The sequence below is a fragment of the Melospiza georgiana genome, chromosome 9 (genome assembly GCF_028018845.1).
Source record: "Melospiza georgiana isolate bMelGeo1 chromosome 9, bMelGeo1.pri, whole genome shotgun sequence".
In the NCBI taxonomy this organism is placed as follows: Eukaryota; Metazoa; Chordata; class Aves; order Passeriformes; family Passerellidae; genus Melospiza; species Melospiza georgiana.
The window spans coordinates 29,515,314-29,536,055 of record NC_080438.1 but is presented as its reverse complement, the minus strand read 5'-3'; the positions used below and the strand labels follow the sequence as shown (position 1 = coordinate 29,536,055).

Genomic DNA, 20,742 nt, shown 5'->3' with positions numbered 1-20,742 from the left:
CGTGCTGTCGCATGCCTAACGATGCTGCTGAGCCAGTTTGGAGTTGGACTGGGCTTCTAAACTGTTGTTGTGTTCCTGGGAGAGCAGTGAAGTGTCAGAGAGCAGTGTGAGCTCTCCAAGCATGATGAACGTGAAGCCTCTGTAAGTCTGTACTTGTAAAAAAACTGAGTTTTCCTTCCTGTCCTCTCAGGGGGTGCATTGGAATATCTTTGTGGTGTTGTCCAGTGATAAATATGCAAACTGTAACTGGGAGTTTCCTGGAAGTGGGAGAGCATTTTTGACTGGAAAATATGTAGGTCTGTTTCTAAATCAGGAAGTAATTTTATTTCTTTGTTTTCTCTGATCAGGTCAAGGGCAGAGATAGAACACGAAGCACTCATTGATGGGAATCTTGCAACAGAAGCCAACCTGATAATTTTGGATACTCTGGAGATAGTTGTACAGGTGAGGCTGATAAGAAAATGGAGATGTAATGGCATTGCAGTCGCCTGGCCAGGCAGCACTTTGTTAAACAGAACTGCCTCAGTGCTGAGAGAATTGTTCAGCTGCAGCAGCAAGGGGGTGATGCCTCTCCAAATCCCAGCCTGGAACAATCTGGTTTTACATTGCAATACCTTCCTTCAGTCTTGAAATTGAGAATTTAAAGATTCTCCTTTCCTTGTAGTATAAGAAATAGTTATTCAGGAATGAACTGTAAAAATCTCCAAATCTTTCCCTATCCCAAGCAGTTCCTCCACTTCTTCCCAAACCTGCCTCAAATCACTGGGATCCAGGTCAGCCTCCTGGACCTGTACTCACTTTGTCCCCTGATTTCTGTACAGATGAGCCTGGGCACGGGCTGGGAGCAGGCAGGACCATGCTTCCCAAAGCCACCTTTGATCTGCAGAGAGACCCAGGAATCCCAGGGATTGAATTTGTGCCTGAATAACCCAGCTAGAGCCCACCTATGGGCTTTCCCTCCAGCAGAACAATGTCCCCAGAAGTCAGAGCCTCACTGGGGACAAAGAATCCCCATTTCCACCTGCTTTATCCAGGGACCAGGTGTTCCTCACCTGGGGGCTGCCTCAGAATTGGGGCTGTTTGGCAGGCCCAGCTAAGTGCTAAAGTCCCATACAAAGGGCTTTTGGTCAGAGCTATTTGCTCTTTCCCACATGGACAGTCACACAGGAGGTTCATTTTTCTCATAGAATCTTGGTTTTCCATTTTTCTCATGGAGTCTTGGTTTCCCATTCTTCTCATGGAGTTTTGGTTTCCCATTCTTCTCATGGAGTTTTGGTTTCCCAGTTTTCTCATGGAATCTTGGCTTCCCATTTTCCTCATGGAGCCTGGGTTTCCCTGTTTCTCATGGAGCCTTGGTTTCCATTTTCCTCGTGATGCCTTGTTTTCCCTGTTTCTCATGGAGTCTTGGTTTCCCATTTTCCTCATGGAGCCTGGTTTCCCTTTGCAGACCGTGTCGGTGACGGAGTCCAAGGAGAGCATCCTCGGCGGGGTGCTCAAGGTGCTGCTGCACAGCATGGCCTGCAACCAAAGTGCCCTTTACCTCCAGCACTGCTTTGCCACACAGAGAGCTTTGGTCTCAAAGGTGAATCCCCTGTGTGGGCACAAATTCCCCCTGAGCAGCACTGAGGGAGGAAGGCGCTGTTCCTTCCTTTGGATGGGGCCACTTCCCCAAGCAATTACTATTTTGTGCAGTGTGAATTTTCTGGCAGCATAGCCTGGCCTGGTTTTCATGGGCAGTACCTGCATTTCTGCATTTTGGGCTTCTCTGCACCAAAAAGTGCAGCTCACACACCATGGATGGGATTTGGGTTCCTGCTGGCTGGCACTGAGTGGGAAGAGGGGAGCTCAAGGCACAGGTGGGGTTTAAGATGGACAAATCTCACTTTAAATGGATTTGTTTCCCAGTTTCTGTAGGTGTGTGGGGAGAAGCTCAGAGTTTTAAGCCTGAGATTTTGGGAGTGATGTAAATGAGTGTGAGGGTGTAGATGTGGGAGCAAGTTGGAGGGGAAGGTAAAATAAGTTGCCTTCCAGTGCTGCCAGTTTTGTAAAGTGATTGAAATGAGCATCATTCCCCCAGACAGAGGGTTTGGGCTCCCTCTCATTGCAGTGCACCCTCACTGCTGCCTGTTTGTCTGAGTGCTCCTTCCTGCCTGCTCCAATTTCCTCCCCTGCTGTTTTCCAGTTCCCTGAGCTGCTGTTTGAGGAGGAGACAGAGCAGTGTGCAGACCTGTGCCTGAGGCTCCTGAGGCACTGCAGCAGCAGCATTGGCCCCATCAGGTCCCACGCCAGTGCCTCCCTGTACCTCCTCATGAGGCAGAACTTCGAGATCGGGAACGTGAGTCCTGCTGCTCTCCCTGGCTTATTGCAGACAGTGGGGTTGGGGCTGCTGGCTGTGGGTGCAGTCCCCAACAGAAATGGGGGGCACCCTGCTTCTGGCTAGGGGCTGTGAGGGGATTGACAGCACAGATAAGGGATTCCAGATTTTAAGGCTTGACCAAACCAAAACCATCCGGGATCAAGGATGTTTCATGAGAGCATCATCCTGCTCAGGGTGTGTGAGAGGAGACCATGTGCAAACAGACAACATTAATATTTTTGCAGGAGAACCTTTATCTGGAATTAAATAATCATCAGATTTTGATGTTTGGCTGCACCAGGTTGATTCTAATCACTGCTCTGAGACAACCTTTCTTGCAAAACTTCAGTTTTCTTTTCTCTGTCATGTCAGGAGGAGGGTGCCATGACCAAAGCACTGTCTCCAGGCTGCTGAAATACCATAACAACATCTATATTGCAGAATTTTGCCAGAGTGAAGATGCAGGTGACCATGTCCCTGTCATCCCTGGTGGGGACATCCCAGAACTTCAATGAAGAATTCCTGCGGCGTTCCCTCAAGACTATTCTGACATATGCTGAGGAGGATCTGGAACTTAGGGAGACAACATTTCCTGACCAGGTAAAAGACAGAAACTACAGGACAAGCAATGAGTAATTCATTAACAGGCTGTGCCTAAACCTCCATCTAGAACTGGAATTTGCAGGCATTCCCTGGAAAGGGTTTGGGTTTTGGTTTTTTAATCTTCTAATCACATAAAACTCAGGTCTTTGATTAGTTCTGACAAGATGCAAAGATTCAGAGTGCCTGTGTTCCTCACATAACAATGTGTAGCTCAATTCCCATTGCCTGTTCTTTACAACAGCTTATTTTTCACAGGTCCAGGATTTAGTGTTCAACCTCCATATGATCCTGTCAGACACAGTTAAAATGAAGGAGCACCAGGAAGATCCAGAAATGCTGATTGACCTGATGTACAGGTAGAGTTGGCACTGTAGGGACAGGAGATGTCAGTGCTCCTCGTGGGTTTGGGCTCAGATGCTGCACATTTGGGCACTTACAGGATTTCATTGTGGAGCAGGTTGGGTCTCGCTGCTCACACACCAATCTGTGCCTGTCTGCTGTGTTTGAATGTGGTGCTGAGAGGTTTTGTTTGGCATTTGGGCAGTTTATCTTGGATAAAAGTAGTTTTCATTCCCCAGCCATCCCTGGCAATCTCATCTTCCACCTGAGTAGGGAACTCTCCCTGCTTGCTTCAGGGAAAGCTTGGGGGTCTTCCAGCACCTGCTTGCCCAGAAGGCTTTTTGGTGGTACATACAATGGTGTCCATATGCAAAAGACATTCCAGAGCCAAGTTAGGCTCCCAAGTGCCAAATTCCATGGTGCTGTCTGCACAAATGGCCCTGAGGGCTTCTGAGTGGCCAGCAGAGGTTTTATTGTAGGGAGCCAGGCAGGTGTGCTCTGATTGTGCCACACCTTTAATTGCCACCAGTCTCAGGTGAAACGTGGGCTTTGGTCAGGAGCTTCAGCATCACCCACTGCTCACCCACCACTACCTGGCTCAGAAATCTGTGGTGCAGGGTGACTTCCCATGTCAACAGCTTCTTGTCTCAGGGATTTCCAGACAGCACCAAGGGGGTTGGTGTTTAAGCAGAAGTGACTAAACACAGTGTGAAAAAGCCATGCTGAAGGGCTGTGCTGGTTCAGAAGGAAAGGACATGGAAGCACAGAGGTTTTGTCTCCCTTCAGGATTGCCAAGGGCTACCAGAATTCCCCTGACCTGAGGCTGACGTGGCTGCAGAACATGGCAGGGAAACATTCCGAGAGGAGCAACCACGCCGAGTCTGCCCAGTGCCTGGTGCACTCTGCAGCCCTGGTGGCCGAGTACCTGAGCATGCTGGAGGACAGGAAGTACCTCCCCGTGGGCTGTGTGACATTCCAGGTGGGCATCATCCTCCCTAAGGGGTGTTTGGGCTTTGCTGCTGAGCTACAAAGTGTTTCCATGTGCTGGCAGTTCTGTGCCTACATCCTCAAACCATGCTCGCTGTTTGTTGCATGAATGAGGTGCTGCTCTGAGGAAATGTGTGTTTTTATACAGATCCTCTACAAAAATAGATGTATTTTATATATGCACTACAAAAATAGCAATATTTTACATATATCCTCTACAAAAATAGATATATTTTATATATACACTACAAAAATAGTAATATTTTACATATATCCTCTACAAAAATAGAAAGCCATATTTTACATATATACTCCACAAAAATAGAAAGCCATATTTTACGTATATACTCCACAAATATAGAAAGCTATATTTTATATATACATGTATATACTCTACAAAAATAGAAAGCCACCTCTACAGAAATTCTAGGATCTGACTGCAAATCAGTTGCCTTTCAAAGTATTGAAAGTGTTGAGTGTTGTTTGAATTGAGTAAATATATTTTTATCTCTTGTATCTCCCCAGAACATATCTTCCAATGTTTTGGAAGAGTCAGCAGTTTCTGATGACGTTGTGTCCCCAGATGAAGAAGGAATCTGTTCTGGGAAGTATTTTACAGAAGCTGGTCTGGTGGGATTGCTGGAACAGGCTGCAGCATCTTTCTCCATGGTAGAAGACTTTCATTTCTTTACCTCCCTTCTCCAGTAACCTCACACTGCTGGGCAGTAGGAAGAAAAATGTTTTCTGTCTGAGTGTATAATTCTATTGTAAATGCTTAATTTGCACAGAACAATTGGAGTTTTAATTGTTTAAGACAGCTTGGTTTGCCCTCTGGAGTAAACTAAGGAAAAGGAATGAATTAATTCCCATGACACAACATGAAGTGTCATTCAGTGGGGTTAAGCACAAGTAGCAATAAATCCAGAGCAAAACCCTGGAGTTCCTGCTCAGCCCCTCTGTGCAGTGACTGCCCATGGTGGGCTGGACCCTCTCCATGAGAGAGATCCTGAGGATATTCCCAAGTCCATCTCTTCTGGGGTGCCAGAAGTGGTGCAGAAGTCACACAGGCTGGAGATGTACTGAACAGAAAAAGCTGAAATGTGCACTTCAGCTTTCCATATTTAATGCCCATAGGTTTGGTTAGGATCCTGTTCAGGTTGTCTTGCTCTTGTGCCTGTGTCCATCCAAAATATCCCAGGGTTGGTTATGTTAATGATCCTGATTACTGGCAGCAAGGTGTAATGCACCAGGCTCTTGATTTCAGGGGTAACTGGGGATTTTATTCCATTCATCTCTGGGTACATCTCAAGAAATGATGTGATTATCCCACAGTGGAGTCTCAGCCACCTTTTCATTTTGCAGTTTTATCATTTAAATGCTGTGTGTGTAATTCTGGCTGTTGAATTGATGGAGCAATCTGATGGGCCTTATTTTTGTAGGCTGGCATGTATGAAGCAGTTAATGAGGTTTACAAAGTCCTTATTCCTATTCATGAAGCCAACAGAGATGCCAAGAAGTTGTCTGCTATTCATGGTAAACTGCAGGAGGCATTCAGCAAGATTGTTCACCAGGTAATGGTTTGAATTTTCAGCTGCAGAGTGAATTGTGAAGAAACTTCAAATGCTCAGTGCAAGGAAAATGAAAAACCATTATTCTCAGATTCCAGAGAATTGTCAAATGATGATCCACAGTAAATACAAGGATCATTAACAGGTTTTTTTTCCTGGAATTTAATATAAGAGAACATCACAAACCAAGATTTGTTGTAACTTCAGAACTATCCAAGACTTAAAAATTCCAGTTTACCCCTTCAGATGTTCTTTTAAACTGTGTTTTGCATGCTGGGAAAACCCACTGTACCTTGCCTTTAGCCTGGTAGGTAACATCCAGAAATGCTGGGGGGTTTATTTGTTTGTTCATGTGGTGGTTAAAGAATTGAAGGAACCTTTCCAAACTTGGATGGTGCAAAAGCCACCAGCTTAATTAAGGGCTGTAGGGCCTGGCTGTGCTGGGCCAGAGGAGGCTGCTTTGGCTGCATGATGACTTAGAACCATTGAAACCATTGCAGGCTTATTGCTGGTCATGTTTTGGCCTTTGAAACTCTTTTTTTTTGGTTTCTGTGACATGCCCTTTTTACTTTTTATCACACAGAGTACTGGCTGGGAGGTAGGTAACTCCATCTTAGTTAGCAAAGAACACTAATTGAGTTTCCAGATGACTCACGCCAACGCTTGCCCACATGTGCTAGCTGTGGGTGTTTCTGTTGCTGTCTGCTGTTTAAAACAATTCATTAACCAAAGAAATCCCAATAAACCGTGGTTGTAGTAGGAATTTCTTCATAAGCAGCTGTAGGTAGTGCATGGATGCTGACGTGTTCCACTAATGAGGTTCTTTGGTGAATGAGCCACTGTATCATCACTAGTTTGTTTTTATAATTTGTTTATATTTCTTTCCATCAGCATTGACACAGAAAATCATCCCTCCATACCATATTTTCTTTCACCCCACCCACAGGGGTCGATTTAAGCACCAATGCTCAGAGGTACCAAACACAAACCTGGTTTGCTGCAGGTGCACCTTTGATCTCAGAGGAGAAACTGCTGCCTTCTGTTCTCACTCAATTTATGTAGGGGTTTATCTGGCAGTAAAAGGGCTCAGTTGTGTTAACTGGGGCCAGTTTTGCTGCCTGGGTTTTTGAGGAGGCTGTGTGCTCACAGTTCTGCAACACACACCTCGAGAGCCACGCTTTTGGGTTAAAAATGGACAAAGCAATTGAATGATCTGCAGGGCCACTTTGACTCCAGCCCCAGTCCAGTTGGCACAGTGGGTGCATGAGCATGGAGAAGTCTCAGAAAGCACTAAAAAGCTCTGTGAATATGATGTTCTTTGTTTAGGTTTCATCTTTCCAGTTTATTTTTGCTTTTCTATGGATCAGGCAGCTCATTTTGAGCCACGTCCCTCCAGGTTTCCACCACACATTTACTGAACCGAGGCTGAGACAAAAAAACCTTTGGTGTTGTGGGACATAATTAAGGCTGGTGATGTCTGAATGTCAGCTTCAATTCCAGCCTGGCAAAAAATGGAAATTGAGCAGCTTAAAATAAACCCTGACACTTCAGGGCTGGCCCTGGAAATCATCCCCTTGTGCCCATGGAAGGTCCAGGCAGACACAGCCCAGCAGAGAACCTGTGCTAGGTGTGGAAATGATGTAAATGTGTTCAACAAGGCCTGTGAGCATCTGTTTTATTATTCTGCCCCTAAATCGACCCCTGGAGAGACTCCTGCCATTGGTTATGATTCTAACACCACTTGGTCATGTTTTACTGCATGGTAAAAGACACCGTGGGTTCAGCTCTCGTCTGTCATCGTGCTCCTTCATTGCCACACTTTTTCTGACCTTTGTGCTTTGTAGCTTTCAGGTTTGTTGCATGTTTTGCCCTTTTTTCCCCTCCCCTTATTTTAAATATTTTAATGGATGCTTGCCCCCCCCCACTTTTTTTTTTAATTTAAAATTTATTTGCTGCCAATTTGCTGCTTGTTTGTTTTATGGAATTTCCCTAATTAAATACTTTCTGTTTTCTCCTCTATCGCCCTGGTTGCTGACCCTCCTCCCCACTCTTACTATTGTCTGTTGTGGTAAGTTCCTACTTGTGGAATTTTTTTTCCCTTTCTCTGCCCCTTTTCCCCCACCACCCCTGTTTGTTTTTGGTTTGGTTTTTTTTTGTTTTACACTGTGGAACCCCCAATTTCATTTTAGCAAAGAGCTATGCCAACAGCAGCACCCCCCTCATGGCACAAAGAATGTGGTGTTGCCAACTACAAGCATTGCAGTGTCCTGGGGCTGGCACCAGAGCATTCCTGAGCTCTCCTTAAACACACCAGCTGATGGGCTTTGTGTGCTTATTCATGGAATAAATGTTGAATTCATTCTATTTGTTTGTTTTCCAATTAGGAAAATTAAGAAAAAATCTTTTCATGCTGTGCCACGAGAATTTAAAAACTTTTTAAGCTGTACATGGGGAGGTTGCCAGTGGATAATAGGGCTCCAGGAGCTGATTCTTTCCCAGAAAATCAATATTGGAAGACTTGGAGTAGTTGGCAACACTGCAAAGGGCCTTGGGTTAAAATTGAGCAGGAAAATAACAGTACTGAGTTTGGTAAAGATGGGTTGGATTCTGCATTTTGAAGGAGTTGCTTTTGTTCCTGCACCCTTCAGGCAGCAGCTGCTGTCCTGGAGGAGGAAGCAGTGATCCCTCTTGCATCTGATTTATCTTTAATTTCCCCCCAAATCTTGTTGGCAAAGCTTTTTGTGTGCGTGCAAGAGATAACCCCAAAACTTTATTCCCAGCAATTTGGAAAGGTATTTACCATGCATAATAACAAATCATGAACCTTCATAAGTCATGGTGGCTGTTACCTGCTCTGCCAGTTGTGTGATGGCTATTCAGTGTTCACCTTCATTCTCTTCTCCTCCCAAAATCCTATTATTTTTTGATAAAATAATAGGAGATATGATGCTTTTAATAATTCCTCCCTCATACCTGCATTTTTAGCTCTTGCCAGAAACAAGACCACAGAGCATTTAATGATTTGTTCAGTTTTCCCTGCTGTGGCTGGGAAGTGGTTTGGTGTTGGCTGAGTTTGAGATGCCAGTGCAGAGCCATCCCCTGTCCCCAGTGCCAGGCATGGAGCTGATCCCAGGGAAGGGGCAGCTCCTGAACATCCCTGGCAGGCCTGGAGTGGTCTGGAAGTGTTCCCCCAAAGGGATTTGCTCCATTCCCTTGTCTCCAGGCACAGATTCCCAGCCCCAACATCAGGGGCTCCTCACTGCTGCCTCTGGGGTCCCTCTAACTGGGATCCAGCATCTGGATTGACCAGGGAGAGCCAGAGCAGCAGGGGATGAGCTGGGAGCTGACCTCACACAGGGACAGGGAATCTCACCAGGCTTCCCTGGGGCTCCCCAGTGCCCCAAAACTCTGATTTTATGCATTTAGTAAATGCCAGCAGGACTGCTCAGGGATTTATGCTGATCAACAGGCAGCATTCTCTTCCTCCCTCATCATTTTTACCCTGCCTGTAACAAGGAGCTGCCTGGGCAGGTGTCCATGGCAAAAACTCACTTGTAGGGATCTGGTTGTGCAAATGCTTCCCACCCTGGAAACCCCTGGCCCAGGAGGGAGGAAAAAGCTCATGAATTAGAAATCAGTGTGTCCTCAAGCACCCAGTGCCAGGGCTGGGGCAGGATCCCACAAACTTTGGCTCTGGGGAGCTGTGGCAGCTCCCCCAGGCACACACAGAGTCATGGAATGGTTTGGGTTGGAAAGGACCTTAAAGGGATCAGGTTCCAACCCCACCTTGGGAAGGACTTTAAGAAAGGAGCCCTGGAGTCAGAGCCTTCTGTCTGTGACAGTGAGGTGGAAGCTGGAAATGCTGGATATTGAGGGATTTTAGTGTGGATAATGTTACCCAAAACTGTGATTTTGAAAAGGTAGTGATGAGGAAAAAAGTGTTCAGTAGCTCAGTCCTGCATGGATCCAGAGGGATGGGCACTGCCCAAAGGCAGGGAGTCCAGGGAAATGGCAGCCTCCAGTGAAACAGCAGCAGCTCTGCAGCTGGAGTTCCCACCCTGGGAGGGCTCCTGGGTGTGCTGAGAGCCCTGGGGTTTCTGTGGGGCTGGAGAAGAGCCCCTCTCTGCAGCAGGATTCCCAGAGGGACAGGCTCTAGAGCAGGGCCCAGGGAGCCTGGGCACAACCAGGTGTTGCTTTTTTGGGATGAGTGAGGGCTGCTCCTCACCCCAGATGCCTCCAGGAGGGCAGAGCTCAGCTCTGAAGTGGAAGTTTTTGGCCCTCAGGCACCTCCAGGGGGGTGCTCCAGAGTTTCCTCCAGCCAGGAGAAGTGGCCATGCCAGTGATTTTTGCAGTCTGGAGTTTGCCTGAAGGATTTTTTTTATTTTAGTTTGGCTTATTTGTCCTCTTTGCCTTCCATAGATCGTGTTCACCATCACTCCAAGAGATCAGTTTTGCCATAGCAAAGTACTAAAATAAAACCTGGCAGCCAGGACACCTGTAAGGGCTGTTTGAAACCAAACCCTAACCCAGCTCAGGGACCCTGAGTGTCCTTTACTGCATCACATTTGTCACGAGAGTAAAGGTGAACATTTTGGAGTTTCTTGCTGAAAGGCACCCCTGGTTTGTGCATGCAGCGTGAGTTCTTTAACACAAGCAAGGTGTGTTTAATTTTTAAAGCATTTTTCTTCTCTCTCTCTCTCTCTTTTAATCAGATTCTCTCCGTTGCCTTTCCAGCAAAAAATCTTTCTTGTTTCTCTCCTTTTGTTGCGTTTTGGGGCCAAATTCACCACTGGCTCCCCTGGAAGCAGGTACATGGCACAGGATTGCATCTGCTTTCACCAGGAGTGACTTTGGCCCTCTCTCCTAGGCAGTTCCTAGAGAGTGTAACACTCCCAGCTGGAATGCTGGTTCAGGAGCACTTGTGTGTGTGTGTGAGTGAACTGGACATTGACTTGGGCCCAACCCTGCAATTCCTGGAGGGTGGATTTGGGGGGAATCCATGCTGGGTGATTCCAGGGGTGTCTGACCCTGCACAGCCTTTGGAGAGCCTCAGATAATGACCCCAACAAAGGGATTTGCCTTTGGCTGCCTCTCAGAGACATCTAATGTTTCTTAAGCTGCAAGAGCATAGATTTAGATGGGATATTGGGATGGAATTGTTCCCTGTGAGGGTGGTGAGTCTCCAGTTCCCAGAGCAGCTGTGGCTGCCCTTGGATCCCTGGAAATGTCCCAGGCCAGGCTGGACAGGGCTTGGAGCACCTGGGACAGTGGGAGGTGTCCCTGCCATGGCAGGGGTGGCACTGGATGGGCTTTGAGGTCCCTCCCAACCCAAACCATTCCATAATTCCATGCTGGCACCTCCAGGCTCCTCCTGGGCTGGGAGAAGTCATTGCAGGGTTGGGCCAATGGTCGTAACTGATCCATAGAATTCCATGTTAGTTTATAATTCCATTGTGGTGTTTGCTGCTAAATGCATCCATGCTGAGTTTCAGGTGTGTTTATTTTTCTTTCTCTTCTTTCTTTCTAATTTTTTTCTCCTGTTTTTGAATTTCTTTTCATTTTTTTGCATAAATTCAGGAGCCTGTCTGCAGCCGTCCTTGGGGGTGTGTGTGTCTCCACCCTGAAATAACCTCTTGTTTCTCCATGCCTAGGATGGAAAGAGGATGTTTGGCACCTACTTCCGAGTTGGTTTTTATGGCACCAAGTTTGGAGACCTGGATGAGCAAGAGTTTGTTTACAAGGAGCCTGCAATAACCAAGCTGGCTGAAATCTCCCATCGGCTGGAGGTGAGAGGGTCTCACTGGAGGTTTAACTGCTTCCCATCAGTTATTGCACAGGAACAGCCCCTCAGAAAAGCAGTTTGGGTGTCTGAGAGCTGGGGCTGGTGTCCCCTGCCCTCCTGCTGGTGCCACCAGCAGCAATTCCCTGATCAGAGGCTCTCCCTGGAAATTTGTGGTGTTCCCATTATCTTTCTCCTCCAGCAGGGTCTTCCCAAGGCATAGACTGAGTCTTTGTTAGTCTCTTCTTTCTCTTCTGCTTTCTCCAAGATGTCCTTGTGGTCCCTAAGTTCTGCATTCCAGATGTCCAACCTCAACAGTCCATCTCTCTCTCCCAGGCTTTGTTCACTGAAGCACAGCAGAGTTGGTTTAACAAAACTTAAAGCTCCATTAAATTTACCAGGCTGTGCTCCCACAAAAGTAGGTTATGACAATGTTGCTAAATGCTGGCTAAGAGTAATTTAGGAATATCACAACATTTATAAATTATATACATATGTAGGTTATGATTAAAACAGTTAATTTAAATGTTGATTAAAATAAATAACTGAAATTCAGACATTCTGTTTCCAACACCAGTGGATCCCAAAGTGACCCATTTTAGTTGCACACAGACACAAAACAAACCCAAATGCCTTGTTCAGAACCAGGCACTGTTGGAAAGCTCTCCTGCTTTCCAGGGCTTATTTTTTCCCATTGCCTCTGGAATGCAACTGTTGGAATTTTCCTGGGTTCAGCAGATCACATTCTGCCAAAGGCATGTGGAGCTTCACCTCCCCTGAACGTGCCTCAGGGCTGCATTTGATGTTTTTTCCTTTCTCCTTGGTTGTAGGGGTTTTATGGAGAACGGTTTGGGGAAGATGTGCTGGAGGTGATCAAGGACTCAAACCCTGTGGACAAATGTAAACTTGATCCCAACAAGGTAAGGGCACATGTGAGGTAGAATAGGTCCTGAATGGGTGAAAATGCAGTGGGAAAAATTCTGCCCTGAATTTCACTATGTGGGCAACAAAACCCAATGTACTGAGCATCTTGTGGCTGCTTGGGATGAGAGTTTGGGAAAGTAATTCCAGCAAGGGATGCAGGATTGGCCATTCCCTTCCCTGGCCTGGTAGTGGTGGGTGGGAAGGGAGGAGGTGAAAGGACAGAGGCTGTGCTGGCCTTGCTCTGCTGGGTGCAAGGCAGGAGGGGCTGGGCCATTCCCTGCAGCATTTTGTCACCTTTGTGCCACGTCCTTTGAGAGTAGCAGAAAGAGCAGGAGCAGGCCTGGGAAACAGGGCAGGGCATGACCTGCAAGGAAGGGTTTAGATTGGGTATTGGGGAGAAATTCATTGTGAGGTGGTGGGCATCCAGAGAAACTGTGGCTGCCCCTGCATCCCTGGAAATGTCCAAGGCCGGGTTGGAGCCACCTGGTTTAGGGGAAGGTGTCGCTGCCTGTGCTAGGGGTGGGCTGGATGGGCTTTAAGCTCCCTCCCACACAAAGCATTGCATGATTCCATGATGTGAGAGGCAGGAGAAGGGAAGGACAGCGAGCTGTGCTTTACCCAGCCCACAAACCAGTGGCAGCACCTCAGTCCCTCCGGTGTGAGCGGGATTGTTGAAGGCAAAGCCCAGCCCCAGTTGGTGCAGTGGTGGTGTTGGGAGGACACAGCTCCAGCTGAGGAGCACATTCCCTGCTGCAGGCCTACATCCAGATCACCTATGTGGAGCCCTACTTCGACACGTACGAGATGAAGGACAGGATCACCTACTTTGACAAGAACTACAACCTGCGGCGCTTCATGTACTGCACGCCCTTCACGCTGGACGGGCGCGCCCACGGCGACCTGCACGAGCAGTTCAAGCGCAAGACCATCCTCACCACCTCCCACGCCTTCCCCTACATCAAAACCAGGATCAACGTCATCCACAAGGAGGAGGTGAGCCTGGGGATGGGGGGAATGGGGCCTGGTGGTGCAGGAGGCTCCTTCAGCTCCATTCCAGGAATGTTCCTCACTCGGGGTCACCACATGTGGTGGTGTTCACAGGAGTCCCAGGATGAGGGAAGAGATGAGAATCTTGACTCTGTGTTTCAGAAGGTTGATTTATTATTTTATCATATATGTTATATTAAAAGAAAATTATATACTAAAAGAATAGAAGAAAAGATTTCATCAGAAGGATAGCAAAGGAATGGAATGATACTAAAACCTTGTACTGTTTACAGCTTCAAGACAGGTGGCTGTCATTGGTCATCAAGTAAAAACAATTTCACATGCTGGGTAAACAGTTTTTAAAATCACATTCTAAAGCAGCAAAACATGGAGAAGCTGAAGCTTCTCAGGAGAAAAGATCTTAACAAAAAAAATTTTCATGGAATATGTTCGTGACAGCTTTGGAGTTCCTAGGGAATTCTCCCTGTTGCCATTTGACCCAAAGTAAGCCCAGACTGATTGAGGGATGTGTCTGCCCCACCACCTCCACACCTGGTATAAGGAGGGGTGCTTGGAGAGCTCTGCAGGCTGGGCTGGGTTGGTGCAGCCTGGTCTTAGTTTTATAAATTATGAGTTTTATAGTATTTTAATAAATTAAAAATGGAGTTGTATTTTTTTAATAAAGTTTTTAAAGGATAAATTGTTTAATTAAAAATGACATTCAAATTGTTTTTATTTTTAATTTAATAATTAATTATTTGTGGTTTGTAATGTGAATTTTTTATTTAATTGTATAATATTTAAATTTATGAAGAAAGTGAAGAAGGATTAGTTTTTGTTTTATATATATTATTTATATATATAACAAAATTTATATATAGTTTTATATATTACTGTATTTTAAATTTTTAAATTATAAGTTTTTTTATTATGTGATATTATATACTTTTATTTAAATTATATATTAATAATCTTAGTTTTATTATTTAATTTTGGAACTTTTTTTTTATGGTTTTAGGTCAAATGTAATGTTCTCTTGGGGGTTAGTGTCTGTCAGCACAGAAAGTCTGAATTTCTCAATAAGCAGGGTTCCAACACCACCCCACTGTGGCCTGGGTGTTGCTGGAGGTCTGTGCCTGGTTGCCAAGCTCAGCCATAACAAAAATCCTCTTCTGGCTCCTTGCTTAGATCATTCTGACCCCCATCGAGGTCGCCATCGAGGACATGCAGAAGAAAACCCAGGAACTGGCTTTTGCCACCCACCAGGACCCTGCAGACCCCAAGATGCTGCAGATGGTGCTGCAGGGATCAGTAGGTACCACAGTGAATCAGGTGAGGATCACTGTCCCAGCTGGGCTCTGCAGTGCACAGCCCTGGTTTCTCAATCCCCTGGAATTTGTGCAGTCTGTGGGATGTGTTTAGGGTCACTTAGGGTAGGGCTAGGCCAGCTGTTCCCAGGGATTTTGTATTTGAGTAAGAGTCTTGAAAATGTGAAATCCCTCCCTCAGTTACTGCTCCTCCCTGGCACTTGCAGATGTTTCTGCTTGCTCCTCTTCCCTGAACTTTCCCTTTGTTAGCCAGGCTCTGCAGGATTGTGTCCTGCTGTGGATTCTCAACAAAATGGAAAGCAGTGGAGAAAAACTGAGGAAAAGCTAAAGGAGCCTGAGTACAGCACAGTGCACAAGCTGGAAAAAAGTCAGCTGGAGTTCTGAGGGCTGGGTTGAGTTTGTGGTGCTGGCAAACACTCCCTGGCTTCCATCTGCATTGTTTAAACTTTGCCTCAGTTGTGAGCGGAGCAAACTTTGTCAGGACTCCTTATAAAGGAAAACAAATGGAGAATCTGTGCAGTTTCTCACACTGTTTTCCAAAAGCAGAGTTTTAAATAAAACAAAGCGAGGCCCAAAGGCGACTCAGTTGTCACTGAGGTTGGTGATTTACACCAGATTTCCCAGCTGCAGCTCTTCAGGATGCATTGTGTAAGGAAATGTTGTGTTTTGGGGATGTCTTCTATGTGGCTGAACTTTCTCCAGTGATTGGATGTGACAGACAGTTCCCAGAAGCTCACTGTGCCCCTTCTCTCCTAAAGGGACCATTAGAAGTTGCACAGGTTTTCTTATCTGAAATCCCCAACGATCCAAAGCTCTTCAGACACCACAACAAACTCCGTCTCTGCTTCAAGGACTTCACCAAAAGGTAAGGAAAGGGTCCCCAGGGCACTGCCAGGTGCAGAGGCTGCTGCTGCTGCCACCCCAGCAGGGCCAGTGCAGTGACCCAGGGCTGTCCTGCTGTCCCTCCAGCTCCCAGCTTCCATGTGCTGCTCCTTCCTCTCCTGCCAGCCCTTCCCTGGTTCTGCTGCTGCTTCCTGGCTTCGTGGCCTTGCAGGGAGGAATTGATCAGGGGGGAATTGACCCCAGCTCAGCTGTGAAATGTCCCAGAAAAATCACAACAGGCCAGAGCTCCCAGCCTGGCAGGGTCAGGTGGAACTGCTGCACTGGCCAGGAGATGAAATTTCCTTCTGAAGTGAATTTCTCCAAGCAGAGTGGAGGGATGCTGGCACAATTCCCTGGAGAAATGTGCTGGCTGCTCTACTTTCCTTGAGTCATGCAAACTGCAGCATCTTTTACAGCACCAAGAAATTTTTAAAACCACCAAAATAATTGAAATGAAAAAGCTGTGAGCAAATAGATCCAGTGGAAGCATAGTTTTCCCTTGTGAAATAAATGGCTTTACTGATACAGTTGTTTTCCTACCCTTTATTTAAATTACATCTTTGCAAGCAGAAGAGTTCTTGATGAACATCCCAGACTGCTATTTGTTAATCTCCCCTGATTCTATCCATCTTTAAATCCTCTGGGACTGAAAGTGGCTCTGTGGAAATTAGCTTTTCATTTCTTTTCAGAGAGGATAAATGTAACTGGAGGGTAAATGACAATAAAGAAGGAGTTGTCACTCTGGAAATGGGAGATGTGACACCCTCTCCTTGCCCCCTGGGCACCAGGTGGTTCAGCTGAGCCCTGATGACCAAAAGACAGGACAAAGGGTATTCCCTGTGATCCCTGAGGGACAGAGTGGCTGTGTTTGTGCTGTTGGATGGACAGACCTGCAGCCAGGGGCTGTGTCTGCGTGCCCAGCTCTCTCAGAGGGTTTGTGTTGCAGGTGTGAGGATGCCCTGAGGAAGAACAAGAGCCTGATCGGGCCGGACCAGAAGGAATATCAGCGCGAGCTGGAGCGCAACTACCACCGCCTCAAGGAGGCCCTGCAGCCCCTGATCAACAGGAAGATCCCACAGCTCTACAAGGCAGTGCTGCCTGTCACGTGCCACAGGTGCATATTTGGGTTCCTCTCGGGGCACAGGGTGTGAAACTGAGGGCTCTGAGCTTCCCTGGATCCTGCACCATCCGTTTGTTTTCAATCCTGGCTCTCCTGGCTGAGCCCGTCCCTGTTCCCTTCTGTCCCTCTTGAGAGCACATTCCCTTCCCAGCAGCTGTGGTAGGTGGTGTTTGCAATGCTCCTTTTGTTCCTCAGCTAGGACAGTCGGGTTTTTGTTTGTTTCCATCCTGCATCCCATTCCTTTTAGATGCAAAACCACCCTCAGCATGGCAGGACTTTATTCCCAATGAAAATGGGATCAGGTGCTCCAGTGGGGGGGAAATTGTTGCTGGAAGACCAGGAAGCTGGAGATTGGGTTTGTGTGAGACAGGACATAAAAATCCCAGTGGGAATCACAGGATCACAGAAGGGTTTGGGTTGGAAAGATCTTAAACACCATCCAGTCCCACCCCTGCCAGAGCAGGCTGCTCCAACCTGATCTGGAACAATTCCAGGTTTGGGGTGGCCAAAACCTCCATGTGCAGCTCATGGATGAGCAGGGGGATTTGGGGTACAGCCACTTTCCAGCCAGGCTGTGGCTCCCAGAACAGGGCCAGGAGTGGTTCCCAGCAGGAATCTGGGATTTCTGTGGAGTTTCATGGCAGCAGGGCAAGGCTGGATGTTCCTGCAGCTGAATTTGGGGGGTTTCTGGCTGGGAGTGCTGCAGGAAGGTCCCTTCCCTCCCTGCCCAGCTTTGGGATGCTGCAGCTCTCCCCAGCTCTGTGTCCCAGCTGTTCCCTGGCAGATTTTCCTGGCTGGCATGGTGGGAACACCAGAGCTTCCCTCTCCACCCAGCCAGGCACCCTACAAATGCTTTGGTGTGGTAATTATTGTCTGATCAGATAATCAGCCTAATACAGGCATGACATGAAATATCCTGAAAAACATAGAATATCCTGAGTTGGAAGGATCCCACAAGGATCAGAGTCCAACTCCAAGTATTCCTGGCAAATTCCACTCTAGGGATGTGTTTGAAGGATTTAAATAAGGTTTCAGTTGTGCAGGTGTTTGTGCTGCTTCTGTGTGTACACAGGAATTAAACTTTCTGTCAGTGCTCTGGATGATACAAACCCAAACCCAAATCCTTGGAAAAGCAACGAGTTTTAATGCCAGTGGATTTAATTTTTGTTGTAACCAGCTCTAGGAAATACTGGAAATCAATTCAGTCATTCATCTGGTGAGGCTTCTTATTTCACCATGGAAAATCTGAGCTCATCATTGTATTTTCTCTCCCTCAGAGACTCCTTCAGCAGGATGAGCCTTCGCAAAATGGAAATCTAAACGAGTTAAAAACCAAAATAATAAAAAAAGCACTTAAAAAATTAAGGTTTTGAAAAGAAAAAGAGCCTTGTTATCAGCGCTGGGAATCAAAGAAGTTTTATTGTGAAATAAAACTTGGACTTCATCCTGGACATCCCACACACCTCTTCCTCCATCAAAGTGTTCAGTGGCCAAAAAATCATTCTGAAATGTCAAATGTAGACTTCTCAATGTTAGAAAAGGAAAAAAAAAACCATCATGGCAGTGGTATCCAGAGTACTGGTGATGAGCTGTAAACTTCCCTGTTTTTTAAGGCATTTTTATGACTCAAAGGTACACTAAACGCATTTACCTTTATTTATAGCATTACCTAATGTTAAATTTATTTTACTTTTAGTTCCTATATTTAATTTATATTAGGACCATACGCAAATGCATTTTGGAAGTTTTTAATGTAGTGATGATGCTGATGGTTATTTTGATGGTACTATTAAATATGTGAATGTTTACACTTTAATTCCCTGTGCATTGGACTTCAGGGCTCAGCATCCTTGGGGAAAAGGTTCAGAGCAAGGTAAGTCATGGTAACATTAATTAACAGAGTGCTGATTGTTTATTATCCCTGTTCTTTTGCTGCAAACAAAAAAACCCCCAATAATTCCACCTGTAGCCAGCAGCAGATGGAGGCACAGCTTGGTACCCCCTCACCTCCTTCAGGCCAGCAGGGGAGGTTTCAGCATCTCCTCACCCCTGGGATTAGCAGTGTCCATGCAACTAAACTCATTTTATGCAATTTTTAAATTATAGCCTTATTTAGGGCAAAAAAACCTAAAATGGTATCACAGTTTAAAAGGATACAAAGCATTCTTTGCATTGCTGTTTAAGTTTTACAGAAGATACTTAGGGGTCTAACACTGCACTTGGAGGAAACATCAGATTTGGAGCTGAGTCCACAACTCCTAAATCTTGTCCTTAATAGTTTTCCTCTCTGTGGTGGATAAAGTCCCCTGGAAGAGGTGGTGTGTGATTAAACACATTTATTCTCTGTCCATAAATACCTAAATATGCATAAAAAACCAGATATACACACAAAACCTGAATTTTATATATATATAGAGAGAGTATAAACATACTCTTTATATATATATATATAAAATAGAAGGAAAAATGGGTTTATACATGAAGTGCCCCCTTCTGCAGCAGCACTGAAGTTTAGGGTGGGGAGGGTCTTTTTTTTTCCTTCTTGATAATTAATTTTTAGGTCATTGGAGACTTCTCCCATGCTCTGTTATCCCAGCAGCTGCACAGGGGGCTGTTTTGTGTGCCAGGCTCTGCAATGTTCCCTGGAACAGAATAATCCTGAATTTGTTGTGTCACACCTGCATGAAGTTCCCTGCAGAAGGAAAATTCCAAACTTTCCATGGATATTCCAAGGCTCTTGCAAAGCCCAGGGGTGCTGACAAGGCCTTGGAGGTGCTCCAGGAGTCAGGGAATCTCAGAATGGAAAATATGAAGGAAGGAGGGAAGGGCTTTGGAAGAGATTTACAGGAAGAGGCATTAAAAATATTTACACAGTGCAGACAAATCCCAGGAGCCATCAAAGGATGAAACTTTAATTTACAGCAGTCCTGCTCCAGGACAGGAGTTACAAGCAACAAGTTCAGGGGGTGGCAAGTGGTGCTTGAGTGAATATCCCAAAAATCCACCCCCAGTCCCTCTCCCTGTGCCAGAGGAGGGGTTTGCATTCAGCATCTTCCAGCTGAGGCTGTTTTCTCTTCAGCTGCCACAAAGAATCTCCTCCCAGGCTGTGCTGGGATGATGGAAGGCAGCTGGGTCTTCCTGACATCCTATTTTGGTGTAAATAATGGTATTTTGTTTCCTTGCAACATTCCTGATGCTGCAGTTGAGTGAAAAAGATCAAGTCTTGCACCAGGTGTGGAAAAATAAACTTTCATTTGCAGGCTGAAATTCAGCAAAGCCTAAAAAATTGCATTCTGTAATGGGGTTGGGCTGCCCTTGCAAGGTAAGATTACTGATATTTTTGTAATGTAGCTTTTTCTTGGTTTAGACTCTGAAATTATTTATTATTATTATGGTGCAATGCTTTGGAAAAGGGAAGGTGTATTTTGTCATTGCAGATTTTTTTATGCTGCAAAATCAAGGCCTGTACAACAGAGGTCAAACCATAACGTGGAAAATGCACTAAAAGATTTTTTCCTGAGTTACCTCCATGTTTATACAACATTATAATAAAAGACAGTAAAAATTAAGTATTGCAGAATTAACTAGGCAGAGGTTTTTAGGGGTCTTCCTGTAAATAAATTAATTTGTAGTGGAAAAAGGTGAAATATATCCAGGGCTTTGCAGTGACACTTGATGTCATTGCATCTACCCTGGGACAGACTGAACAATCCCCCTTTTTTGAGTCAGATTTGTTAAGATCTTAATTAACAGATTATAAACAGATTATAGGAGTCACCTTCAATTCTCTGACAGACAGTTTGGGATTTTCATCTCTACTATTTAGTGCAAATATTTATGGTTTTTCCATGTTTCCCCTTATCCTCACA

The 20,742-nt window shown here is 45.8% G+C and overlaps 1 protein-coding gene across 11 annotated transcripts in view; it reads left to right on the top strand.

The window, feature by feature from the left end:
- The window catches only part of DOCK7 (dedicator of cytokinesis 7), a 94,350-nt gene extending 76,029 nt beyond the window's left edge, over positions 1–18,321 (top strand). For 7 of the 11 annotated variants that reach the window (XM_058030663.1, XM_058030662.1, XM_058030658.1 and 4 more), the window contains 16 exons: positions 348–444; positions 1,448–1,582; positions 2,183–2,335; positions 2,798–2,956; positions 3,215–3,315; positions 4,085–4,277; positions 4,811–4,954; positions 5,725–5,856; positions 6,437–6,451; positions 11,514–11,639; positions 12,463–12,552; positions 13,313–13,549; positions 14,732–14,875; positions 15,630–15,736; positions 16,700–16,867; positions 18,151–18,321. In XM_058030663.1, the coding sequence (XP_057886646.1) occupies positions 348–444; positions 1,448–1,582; positions 2,183–2,335; positions 2,798–2,956; positions 3,215–3,315; positions 4,085–4,277; positions 4,811–4,954; positions 5,725–5,856; positions 6,437–6,451; positions 11,514–11,639; positions 12,463–12,552; positions 13,313–13,549; positions 14,732–14,875; positions 15,630–15,736; positions 16,700–16,867; positions 18,151–18,193 (2,044 nt within the window). In that variant the 3' untranslated portion in view covers positions 18,194–18,321. Of the gene's footprint in view, positions 1–347; positions 445–1,447; positions 1,583–2,182; positions 2,336–2,797; positions 2,957–3,214; positions 3,316–4,084; positions 4,278–4,810; positions 4,955–5,724; positions 5,857–6,436; positions 6,452–7,926; positions 10,662–11,504; positions 11,640–12,462; positions 12,553–13,312; positions 13,550–14,731; positions 14,876–15,629; positions 15,737–16,699; positions 16,868–18,150 lie in introns of those variants that run through there. The other 4 variants (XM_058030660.1, XM_058030657.1, XM_058030654.1 and 1 more) reach the window with 2 other exon arrangements.
- The last annotated feature ends 2,421 nt before the right edge of the window (positions 18,322–20,742 follow it).